This window comes from Cydia pomonella, chromosome 14 (assembly GCF_033807575.1).
Source record: "Cydia pomonella isolate Wapato2018A chromosome 14, ilCydPomo1, whole genome shotgun sequence".
Lineage (NCBI taxonomy): Eukaryota > Metazoa > Arthropoda > Insecta > Lepidoptera > Tortricidae > Cydia > Cydia pomonella.
Genome location: NC_084716.1, coordinates 1,213,167 through 1,226,113, shown reverse-complemented (window position 1 = coordinate 1,226,113; position 12,947 = coordinate 1,213,167). Strand labels below are relative to the sequence as shown.

General features: G+C 39.0%; 1 protein-coding gene and 3 non-coding genes across 19 annotated transcripts in view; all 4 read right to left on the bottom strand.

Moving 5' to 3' along the window:
* LOC133524685 (neurobeachin) overlaps positions 1-12,947 on the bottom strand; it is a 963,862-nt gene that overhangs the window by 323,999 nt on the left and 626,916 nt on the right. For all 16 annotated transcript variants that reach the window (XM_061860799.1, XM_061860801.1, XM_061860790.1 and 13 more), the window contains exons 7-8: positions 10,720-10,845; positions 2,001-2,121 (exon numbers count right to left, since the gene is read on the bottom strand). In XM_061860799.1, coding sequence (XP_061716783.1) covers positions 2,001-2,121; positions 10,720-10,845 — 247 coding nt within the window. The remainder of the gene's footprint in view (positions 1-2,000; positions 2,122-10,719; positions 10,846-12,947) is intronic.
* Positions 4,570-4,642, bottom strand: Trnaa-agc (transfer RNA alanine (anticodon AGC)). The gene has a single exon. It is a non-coding gene; the product is annotated as a tRNA-Ala (tRNA).
* On the bottom strand, positions 6,667-6,739 carry Trnaa-agc (transfer RNA alanine (anticodon AGC)). The gene has a single exon. It is a non-coding gene; the product is annotated as a tRNA-Ala (tRNA).
* On the bottom strand, positions 7,735-7,807 carry Trnaa-agc (transfer RNA alanine (anticodon AGC)). Its single transcript has one exon. It is a non-coding gene; the product is annotated as a tRNA-Ala (tRNA).

Below are 12,947 nucleotides of genomic sequence, written 5' to 3'. Positions count from 1 at the left end.
ACAGGGTGAGACAAAGAAACCAAAGGTAATACTGTAACGCAAATCGGCGGGCTTTTATGCCGGTTTATTATAAAATAAAGGTTTCTTAATTCTAGATGTCCTAGGCTAGGTACGACGCGGGGATGCTTCTAATTTATAGCAACAGGATTACGGGACGGCGCGGACCCTAAGCTACTCGCGAGTTTTGGGATCGGTATCCCCTAAGAGTGAAGGGGTGGTTATGACGGGAGCGAGATAGTATAGGGGTGGATACCCCGGGTGCCCTCACGCGTCTGTAAACACGCCGGCACAACCGGGATAAGGAATCGGGAAGGGGTACGTACTCCAGGTGCCTTCACGCGTCTGAAAACGCGCCGGCTCGACTGGGCTACGGGGTCAGGAGGGGTACGTACTCCAGGTGCCTTAACGCGTCTGTAAACACGCCGGCTCAACTGGCCTACGGGATTCAGGAAGGGTAGGGTGGCTAGGGACCGGGAGCCATAACGCGTCTGAAAACACGCCGGCTCGTACCGGGAGAGCAGCGGTCCTCACAGCAGAAGGCGGTGAGAGCGACTGCCTGCTATCTAGGCGACCGCGCTGGCTTTTATAGTGCGCGGCTCGCGGGGCGCGGGCGGGGGCAGCGACTCTCAGTCGCTCGGCGGCCGGCATGCGGCGCGATGGGTAGCTCGGGACAGATCACGCGGCGGTGGCGTGGTATTGTGATGCGTGGCTGCGCGCGCCATCACAAGGTCATCACATAAGTCTTTGAATCCGCACTTGGCAGCCATTTTATTAAGTTCAAAAACATATTGTTCCGCTGATTCTTGTAATTTCTGTTCCCGCGTGAAAAACCTATGCCTCTCCACTGTCGTGTTAGTTTTAGGCAAAAAGAAATCGTCAAATTCTTTTAAAAGCGCCTGCAGGGTTGTTGGTTTCACCGAAAACTGCTCGTATACCTCTCTGCATTTAGGTCCGATGACGTGCAATAAAATATTAGTTTTCACCTTTTCGTCTTTTTTATGAAGTTCGCATGCCTCACAGTATATATTAAACGCATTTTTCCAGTTTTGCCACGCCTTACTCAAATTCCCGGAAGTAACACTTGAAATATTGTTCTCAAATAGAAACGGCGCGGGTGGTTGTAACACAGCTTCCATTATTCATAGGTTAGTTAAATTTCACATAAGATTTACACTTATTTAGCGCACTCCACATTCAATTTCCTTATTACACCTGATACGGACCGTAATTCAGTACAATATAAATCCGATTTCACGTAGATTTAATCAACTGCGCCATGTAAAATATGTATTGTGACGGAGGAATAAGTAACACACGTAAGCTGGTTGTAAGACTAACTTTATTCATCTACCCACACATATGGAAGTATATATATGACAGTCATCTCAGTGCTGGAGGCGAGATGCCGTTGACGAGGAATTTGATCTCGTCTTCATCCACCGGTTGTATATGTATACAGTTGTACACACAATCCGACAACCAAGCACTAAATTCAAAATAGCGGCCTGGATTTTTCTCAAACAATTACAACGGGTTTAAGCCACCGAATATTTAGACGCGTGGCAACGTGTCAGCTCCTCAAATTTAACCCTTTTCCAGGCATAGTACGATTTATTGACCACATACGCGCCATTACAATTTCAACTTTAGCATTGCGAGTTAAGGTTCAAATTAGATAGCAGTTTCTGGAAATGTGACTTGTCTTCAAATTAATCGTCAAAGCTGGATTAATTGGAATATGTTTGGATTTTTTGGGAAAACCTTGTAGATTGGTGGGTCCTGGAAAAGGGTTAAACATTATATACTTCATAGCAGTTACTTTGGCAACGATAAAGGTATCGACTGTTAGTTTTTTCCGCACCATATCGCACCAATTTGTGTTCGTGTGATGTCGCCCAGTTTAGGACAATGTGTATACTTTATTGGCATTATGGGTACAACCACTGGCAGCTTTAAGGGTCTAGAGATACAGGTACATGCAAGGATTTAGAGGTACTCACATCGTTGGTGGAGACGAACCACGCCATCTCAGTGCTGGAGGCGAGCTGCCCGTTGACGAGGCACTTGATCTCGCTCTTGGTCCACCGGTTGTAGATGTAGACCACCGCGATCGCGTACCATCTGTGCAGAGAAATAATTAAATGAGTATAGGTTTTGCAAACCTTGACACCTTTTACGACTAAAAGAATTCAAAGAAATACTTGGACATTTTTTCACCGACAGGAGCGAAAATCTGTCATATTTGTTTAGATTATTCGTATTTTCGATTGAGCTCCACTTTACGGCGACTTTGCCTTGCTCCAAATTAAAATAATTTCACTCAATAATATACAACACACATTTCTTAAAATATAAGGCGCCTTTACAAATACTTGCGAAAACTTAATGCAAGTCACTCAACTTTTATTCAGACCACGACGCGGAATACTCAATAGGTACAGTACATGTAGAATATATCTCATATACTCGAAGCACAATGGAAATCTCCCTAACTGCTCAATTTCAGTAAAGGTCGTGAGTCCGTTCTGCCGGAAAGAAAAGTTCCCCATTGAATGTTGGCTCAAGTCAAACATCAGAACTACTCGGAACTATACGATCCAAATCAAACTTGTTCGACGGTGGAGCGGTACGTTAGCTTTTGAAGAAATTGAAAGTTGTATTAATGTTATAGTTTCTTTAGTAGTTCACTCAGAACTGAGAACTCGCTGTTCGCTAAAAGATAGAACGATTAAGCTCGTTGTACCTACTTAGTCGGCAATGGATTGGAAACCGCGTGCAATTTATTGTAAGGTCTGTGGAGCCATTAACTGATAGATTTATGTCACCATAGAGATTAAAATAAACTGTATCTGTGGTAAGCCGTAATCTCTCTTTTCAAATGCCTTTATGGTGTTTATTTTATTTACTTTTTATCTTGCAAATTATAATAAAATAGTAAATTTACAATCAATGTTTTAAATGTGAAAACCGAGCACTTTCATTTGATACCAAACTCGACCATACTTTCTTGCAAAAAAGATGACCAGCAAACCTCTATAGCTTTTTGGCCTTCTAGGCTCTTGTAGCTCCATAATACCTAGATCGAGCCTGCTCATAATTTAATGACTAAAATGCCCTTAACAATACGTTTACGCAATTTCATTTAAATGAGAACAAATTTACTTAAGTGATTGCCCATCCAACAATCCTCTGATAGTTCAGTTTGAAACATCGAAATGCCGGGACGCGCCCCTAGCCAGCCGTGTGTTTCAAGTTGAATGTAAGAACTTCACTTCGCTTCGCTCGCTCGTTCGAATACGAGTATGGATATAAAATTTGACTACAAATAAAAAATAATAATAATAATTCAGCCTATATACGTCCCACTGCTGGGCACAGGCCTCCTCTCATGCGCGAGAGGGCTCGGGCTATAGTCCCCACGCTAGCCCAATGCGGATTGGGGACTTGACATACACCTTTGAATTTCTTCGCAGATGTATGCAGGTTTCCTCACGATGTTTTCCTTCACCGAAAAGCTAGTGGTAAATATCAAATGATATTTCGTACATAAGTTCCGAAAAACTCATTGGTACGAGCCAGGATTTGAACCCACGACCTCCGGATTGAAAGTCGGACGTCATATCCACTCGGCTACCACCGCTTGACTACAAAAAGACATAAAAAACAATATATAATCCATATAAACATATTATAAATAACGTGATCTAGCGTGCGGCCAGCAGCGGGGCAAAGCCCAAGCTGGCAGTTTTTAGGAGGGTTAATAATACTAATAAATAACCTTTAGAAAAAGGGACCCGTCTAAAAATCAGCCCTGCATGTACACACATCTAGCAAAAGACTGAGACTGATACCCATTCCCTAAATATCACAAAATTTAATTACTTTATTAGTAATACAATAGGATGATTTAGTTAACTGTTTATTTTTGGTCTATATTATACTTATGTTTAGTAAGTGTAACCTGCGTGCAATTTTAATAGGAGCAAAAAAATGAATAGATATATATATATATCACCTAAAACTGTATCGCAAATTCTAAATTCCAATACCAATACAATTTTGCCCATAATTCCATTTGGGAGATTCATACAATGACATGATATTTTCCGTAAATGATCATTTAGAATACTAATAAGCTTAACTAACCTATGCTAAATGATATTTCACCCAAATGAAACTATTGGAAATATGAATTTAACCGTTCAGGGATACGTTGGTTGGAAAATTCTTACAGGCGTTTTTTTTTTAAATTCTTATCACCTCTGAACATTGATAGTGAGTCAGTGACTTTTCATTTATCTTCATTTGACGGCTTCCTAGCCTAAACAGTAGTGACCTAGTGACCCTGCCTACGAAGTAGGTCCCAGGGTCTGTCAAACAATCTGCGACCTCTCACATGTTTGAACGGATTGAACCTACACTACTGCGGGTGTATGTATTATAAGTCAAATCATATAATTTTCTTTCCTTTGCCAATTTCGTTTCTGTCAAACTTCTTTGATTGATGCAATCGATTTGCGCGTGAGTTAGCGAACCAAAAAAATAGAAATGGTAACAAAAAGAGACCTTTGGAGGCGCGGGGTATCGATCCCCGTACCTCTCACATGCTAAGCGAGCGCTCTACCATCTGAGCTACGCCCCCGGTGATATAATTGACGAAATTATCAATATATTTGTAGTAAGCCAAGGTGCGTACGCACTGGTCGACTTACTTTCGCCTGCTCTGGTTAGCGTTGTTGACGTATGAGCCGAGCCGAGCCACACAATGCCTCGTTGTTGGTATAGGTACTTGTATTGTCTGTGTGCGCAGTTGACGACAATAAATAATAATTCTATATTGTTTACCAATTTTAAATGTTACAAGTACCTTAAATTGAACAGTAAGACTCAAACACCTGGTCTGCGAAATGATAGCTTCAGATCGATCTCGTTCAGACGAATGTCCTCTTGTAGGGTATATTTTTGTAAGGAGATTCAAAATTTCCCGTGTCCGAAATAAAAGTGTCTTAATTTCCTATGAAACTTTCTTGAAATTTCCGAGAATATTTACAACTATTTTTAAACTTTCCACAACTTGCACATCTGCAGTGGTGAAGACATCACAGAATTTGCAAAATAGTCTTCAATTTTTCCAAAAAGAGACCGATGGAGGCGCGGGGTATCGATACTATCGATCCCCGTACCTCTCACATGCTAAGCGAGCGCTCTACCATCTGAGCTACGCCCCCGGTGATATAGTTGACGAAATTATCAATATGTGTAGTAAGTCAAGGTGCATACGCATTGGTGGACTTCCTTTCGCCTGCTCTGGTTAGCGTTGTTAAATGCCTCGTTGTTGGTATACTCGTAGTGTCTGTGCGTAGTTGACGACAAAGACTAATTATTCTTTATTGTTTACCAATTCTAAATGTTACAAGTACCTTAAATTGAACAGTAAGAATAGTGACAAACACCTGGTCTGCGAAACGATAGCTTCAGAGCAATCTCGTTCAGACAAATGTCGTCCTGTAGTATATTTTGGTAAGGAGATCCTAAATTTCCCGCGTCCAAAATGAAAGTGTCCTTAATTTCTTATGAAACTTTCTAAATATTTCCGAGAATATTTACAACTTTTTTGAAACTTTCCGCAACTTGCACATCTGTAGTGATGAAAACATCGCAGAATTTGCAAAATAATCTTCAAATATGAGTAAGGATAAGCAGATAGGCATTTAGTAGAAAAATACATAAATATATATATAAATTCAAGAACTAAACGGAACAATATAACCGTTTGTATAATCAAAAAGGAATCGATATCCAGATTGTCATCTGAAAATAATCATATTATATGACATAATCCGACAATTCGATATTAAAACGAATGCGTAATCAAATCGAATACCGGTACGAAATAATTCGTTATTGCCGAACAATAACTGCGATTGGATTCTGTACAACTTGTGGTTCCACAACATAATATCGCAAAACTATAATTTATTACTGCTAAGTATAGGTAGGTACCTACTGTAATACCTACAAGACACAAAGGTTTCTAGTGAGACTGAAATCCAAACAGATCCCAACTGGACACAAAGTATTTAGTCGTAGGTTACTTTTGGCTAAAAAAGCGGCCAAGTGCGAGTCGGACTCGCCCATGAAGGGTTCCGTACCATTTATGACGTATTAAAAAAAACTACTTATTACATCTCGTTCAAACCAATTTTCGGTGGAAGTTTGCGTATTGGTAATGTACATCATATATTTTTTTTAGTTTTATTATTCTGTTATTTCAGAAGTTACGGGGGGGGGGGAGATTTTACCACTTTGGAAGTGTCTCTCGCGCAAACTATTCAGTTTAGAAAAAAAAAAAAATAGAAACGTCAATATCATTTTTGAAAACCTATCCATAGATACCCCACACGTATGGATTTGATAAAAAAAAATTGAGTTTCAGTTCTAAGTATGGGTAACCCCCAAAATTTATTGTTTTTTTTCTGTGTGAAAATCTTAATGTGGTTCACAGAATACATCTACTTACCAAGTTTCAACAGTATAGTTCTTATAGTTTCGGAAAAAAGTGGCAGTGACATAAACGGACAGACAGATAGACATGAATCCATAAGGGTTCCGATTTTTGCCATTTGGCTACGGAACATTTTGTAAAATTTTCCAAAAAAATACCGTTGGAGGCGCGGGGTATCGATCCCCGTACCTCTCACATGCTAAGCGAGCGCTCTACCATCTGAGCTACGCCCCCGGTGACATAGTTAACAAAATTATCGATATCTTCGTAGTAAGTCAAGGTGCGTTGCGACTCGTGCAACTGGTTGGCGTTGTTGACACATGAGCTACATAATGCCTTTTAACTCATTGTTGGTAATGGTATACTCGTATTGTCTGTGCGCAACGACTATAAATAATTATTATTTATTGTTCACTAATTTTAAATGTTACAAGAACTTTTCTTGAATTTAATTTAAGAAATAGGTGTTTACACCTGGTCTGCGAAACGATAACTTCAGAGCAATATCGTTCAGGGTAATGTTCTGCAGGGTGTGTCTTTAATTTCCTATGAAACTTTCTTAAAATTTCCGACAATATTTCTAACTTTTTTTAAACTTTCCGCAACTTGCACATCTATAGTGGTGAATAAATGAATTAAAGTTCGTTCGCATCGCAGCATTCGCAAAATAATCTTCAAATGTGAGTAATTGAAGCTAAATAGGGTAGTTAGACAGGCAGGGAAGGTAGGTAGGGCATTTAGTCGAAAAATACATATAATAAGTAAATATATCATGTGAAACAAGATACGATATGGATTGTATATGTCAGTGTCAAAAGTGACGTTTTTGTTTGAAAAAAAAAACGCCACGGTCATATCTAATCCATATCGTATCTTTAGCAAATGTTTGACGTATCTTAAAGTTCGAATCGGGCCGTATATCATATGACGAATACTAATCCGACAATTCGATATAATCCGTTACAATTACAAGGCGAACAATAACTGCGATTGGATTCCGTAATGGCTCCGTAACATAATATCGCAAAACTATAATTCAATACTATTAATGTAACATATAACTGTAATCATAATGTATATAAGACCCATCATAAGGCTTCTAATGGGACAGAATTCCTAACAGATCCCAATTGGAAACGAAGTGAATTTTAGTTGTACGTAAGTTACTTCTGGCTAATAAAATACTTATGTTAGAAAACATTTTGTCAAATTTTCCAAAAAGAAACCGTTGGAGGCGCGGGGTATCGATCCCCGTACCTCTCACATGCTAAGCGAGCGCTCTACCATCTGAGCTACGCCCCCGGTGTCAGAGTGAACGAATTTATTGATAACAACAAAGTTATTCAAGGTAACAAGGCGTATTACGCTTACGTTGCGCCTTTCACTTTGTATGTCCAGTTGAGCTGGTTTAGTATCCGATATGTCGTTATCAGGGTCTGCCTCATAAAGATAATTGATATAACTAATGCTTGGATTAACAAAGACGATATCCAGCCGAATAGAGGAACAGTTCTCTAATAAGATAATTTATAAGTATTTGAACTGTTGTTACTCCCCAGTGTAGAGCGAACGAAATGATACAATTAGTATTAAGGCATTAAAAGGTATGTTACCTTTGAAATATAAAACTATGACCTACAATGTTTCGCAAAGGATCCCTTGAGCTTAGAGCCCTTTTACATGAGGCCGATAATCAAGACAATCCATTTGTCTAATTAACATACGTGCATGTTAACCGAAGACTATTTATTCTGTGACAGAATGACATGACAACAATTTATATCAAAAACATATTTGGAACATCACAGTTCCATATATGTATAAACAAACACTGTAGATGGCGCTGCTGGATATCAAAAACTTCCATTTAGTTAACACGCTATACCTTAAAAATTGGTATGGCTACAGTTTTTTTTTGTACCTACGCGTCTTTATTGATCTGTTTATTTATTTTATCTTTATTAAAAAACACATCGTACAAAAGGCCAACTTTATGCAATAAGGCAATCTCTACCAGTCAAGCTTTGGACAAAGCAGATAAGTTGTAGGCGGTGCTAAATCATTGATGATAGATAATACGATTAGGTATTTCGTCTAGACGTTTATTGTTAGTGAATACAAGCATGTTGAAATTTTCTACTTCTTAAGAGCTGTATGTTAAAGCATCAATACAATATACCCAAATCGTTGACTATATATACTGTCCACGGGAACAACGCCTTTTTTCTGGAACGTGTTGAGTTTTTAGACCGATACACAGGACTGTCTTTATTTAGCTGATGCCAATGTTGGATTGGCTTCACTGGATTGTGTCGATATTTGGCCTCGGGTAAACCCGGTATTTCTGAACAGTGAAACAGTGCGGTTTCAGAGGAATTTCCTATTGTGAATGTCTGAGCTTGTTGGCATGATTTCGGAATTTAGGTATCAGAAAAGAGCCCATAGGTACATATAAATTGACGACCGGTCTGGCCTAGTGGGTAGTGATCCTGCCTATGAAGCTGATGGTCCCGGGTTCGAATCCCGGTAAGCGCATTTATTTATGTGATTAATACAGATATTTGTCCCTGAGTCATGATGGGTGTTTTCTAAGTATATAAGTAGGTACATATCGAAAAAAAAAAATTACAAATTTCAAAGGTTTCAAAAGTATCTATCATTATATCCTCGTAAGGCCCAAGGTCCTACCTATAGGACTTATTCAGTTCGATGAAATTTAAATCATATTCAATTAGGACAGAGTTGCATTTGTTTTGTTTCGTGCAATTTTCAAACAAAATAAAATCTACTGTATTCCGTGCACTATAGGTTCAAATTCCAGTGGCAAATTTTGGATGTTTCATTTCTATAGCTGGGCCTTAAGAGGCTATAACAGCTAACAAAAGTTGATAGTTCTATATGTAGAACAATTTAGACTGTGAAAGATATACTTTTGAAAGTAAATTTTAGAGAATTATCTTTATTTGGAAAAGTTATCCGGAATATCAGATACTTTTGGCGCGTTGTTTCATCCGCTACTATTGATGCTGACTGTACTAGGCGACGATTCGCCTAATATTATGTATGTCCCCAAATATTTATGTATTTATAAATATTTATTTATTAATAAATCGACATTCGACAAAGGGTAAATAAGTAAGCTTAGAATGTATTTCCCTCTGAAGTTAAGACTGTCAAGCACTTGTGATATGTGGTATGTCAGTCAATAGTTCGGTAATTAACAGTAACAGTCATTAACAATAACAATTGTGTCACGACTACTGGTTAAGAAGCAGCAACGTGATTCTTGGCCTTTTGTTAGATAGTGTGCATTCTGTACGAGTGGTACAGTCAAGTGTAATAATATGGGTGTACACATCAACACATCTTACTCAAAAATATGTCCCATAGTAATATTCCAGTGTAATAAGAGCGTAGTACCATATTTATGAGACGATTCTCTCGATACATATTTTTGCAGCTGACTGTACTAAAGTAGGGACGCTAAGTATGAAGCCTTTGGTACATTGACAGCAATATAATTAGTATAATAATTACACGCGTGCATTAGAAATAGGAACAGGCGGGTCAATGTACGAAATTCTTCGTGGTAAGCGTCCTTTTTTTAGTACTACTAGTAGGGCAAACCTTGGCTATTTGGTGATACATAGTTATTCGGTGATCGTCAGTTTTATTATCTCTTAGTCAAGTTACCTGGTCATTTTATGACTTGGAACCATATTACACCACATTAGCCACATTCGTGCTATTTCTTAGATATCGTTTTAAGCAATAAAATCACTGAATAACCAAGTTTATTTGGACCCGGGTATGTCCTTAAACTACGTCCAAAAGAGAGGTATGGGCAATGTGAATGTCATCTCGCCTTGTGTGGTAGGGCACAGCACAGCAGATGTCATTCCAGATCTAGAGCAGAGCCCAACTGGGGAAGTACCTCCACCTTACAGAAAACCGCAGCCAAATAACACTTGACCCTACTCATAGTGTTGTGTTCCTGCCGGTGAGTAAGGTTGCCAGAGCTCAACGAGGGGGGTGGGGTTAGGGTCGGCAACGCGCATGTAACTCCTCTGGAGTTGCAGGTGTACATAGGCTACGGAGACTGCTTACCATCAGGCAGGCCGTATGCTTGTTTGCCACCGACGTAGCATAAAAAAAAAAAAAAAGTATCACCGAATAGCCCAGGTTTGCCCTAGGTACTATTCGTATTATCTTACCTCCTGGGCTGGAACTCGTATTTGACACAATGCTGGAACCCCTTCCCCCGCACCTTCATGGAAGTCAGCACGAGACAGTTGCCCACGAAGTGCGCGGTGTAACCCACGCCTTTACTCGTCTTGAAGCTGAAACAATTCATCAATGTCATACACAAGATAAACAAAAGCTCCGAAAAGGGACGAAAGTTTTTCTAAAAGAAAACATTTTTAAAACAGGAGTTTGTAGTCGCCTGAGGTTCGCCTTTCCACCGTCAGCGTCATTATATGAAGAATTTGAAAATACTAAAATTTCGATAAGTAAGAGTAAGAGTTGCATAAGATATTATATACATACATACAAAGTCACTATTGTTAGACTACTTTTATACAGGTATAAAAACTTTTCAAGTCACCTTAAGAAAACCGCCACCTACAATATGGGGTCATCCATTAATTACATCACACGTTCAGGGGAAGGGAGGGGGTCAAGAAAATGTGACATGTTGTGAGAAGGGGGAGGAGTCACAAACTTTGTGACGTCACTTTAACATCACCAGTAATCGATTTTATTTTTAGATTTTTCATTCGTTGTAAAGTTAAATAACGAGTGTTTGGAACGATTATTCGTTATATTTGTTTAATTTTCTTTCCTAATCGGTTTTGTGTTATAAAATTACTTATATTTCTTTTATCAAAAGTATTTTGATAAAATATTAATAATACCTCATTCGAAAAATGTGACGTCACGCCAGGGGGGGAGGGGTTTTGCCAAATGTGACCAAGTGTGACAAGAAGGGGGGGAGGGGTCAAAAAACCTAGACATTCGTGTGATGTAATTAATGGATGACCCCTATGTTGAAACGGAGACATTCACTAATGCTCGGTCAATAATATACACAAGTTGGATTGCGTCAGATATTCGTTCTAATGTATGATATTACTGGAGCAATGTGTATCTACATATAGCCGTCCTACTTCCTAGTCATCGTGTACACGTCGTGTGATTAGGTAATTCAAAAGAACTCCGCTTCAAATAAACTTATAAAATCTTACTAAATTGAATCATTAAGACACCATATTTTTACCACTTTCTTTATTTATGTGACATATTGTTTTTTTTTTTGTAAACTTTGTAAAGAAAACTCAACCAAAAGAGGCAAACTAGTGGCCGACAAGACCAGGCTAACATAAACTACATAGGGGAAACGCTTCGCTCAAATGTAATGAAAAGTTGGGCGCGGACGAATGCACGCCGATTCGAACACAAAACGGCTTTTAACACTAATTGGCTACAAAGCGGATTGTTGCCATTATTTCCCCGGTTTTGTGAAGATAGTTTTGTATGTTATATTGTAAGGGAAAGGAAAGGACTAATTAATTTGAAGAGAAAAAAGAGCTCATATTGAACACTAGTAGATTACATATAATATTATTGGTTAAGGCAATTTTCTAAACCTGTGCAAATCGATATAGTAATCGCTGTAAATTGCTGCTGTTACAACAAATTTCGGGCAACATTTTATACGAGTACAGGGTGAAATTTTAACCACCACGCTTACTCTGCGTAAAGTAAAGTAAGTAAATCATTTATTTAGTTGCGTAGTAACTTTATAGGTTATACTGAACAACTTTTATTACTAGACCAATGCCGAAATCGCGGAAAATGGCTGCTCCATAGAAATCAGCGGCATCACATCAGCCGGAATGCCCGGAATGTAATATTAAAATATTAATTTTTTTCGCGATTTCGGCAATGGTGCCATAATAAAGTCACTACGCAGAGTATGGCTGGTGGTTAAAACATTTTCCCCCTTATTCATAAACGTCTACTAAAGTTAACAAGTCGCTAATAATCGTTTGTCCCTATCCGACGTATTGGTATGATGGAAAGGGACAAACGATTATTAGCGCTTTAGTAGACGTTTATGAATAAGGGAGTTTTAGTATAAGTTGCCATAGCTCAATGAGGGGGGGCGGGTTTAGGGTCGGCAACGCGCATGTAACTCCTCTGGAGTTGCAGGCGTACATAGGCTACGGAGGCTGCTTATCATCAGGCGGGCCGTATGCTTGTTTGCCACCGACGTAGTATAAAAAAAAAAAAAGTTTAGGTTACGCGTCTTTCTTGTAGATATCATAAAATAAATATACTTTAAAGCCTAATTTTTGTAAATTATCCCGACCCCGCACTAGCGTCTTTTGAGCGTTGGCGGCGTCTCGTCAGCGTTATGTCACACGATGGGGTGCCGTTC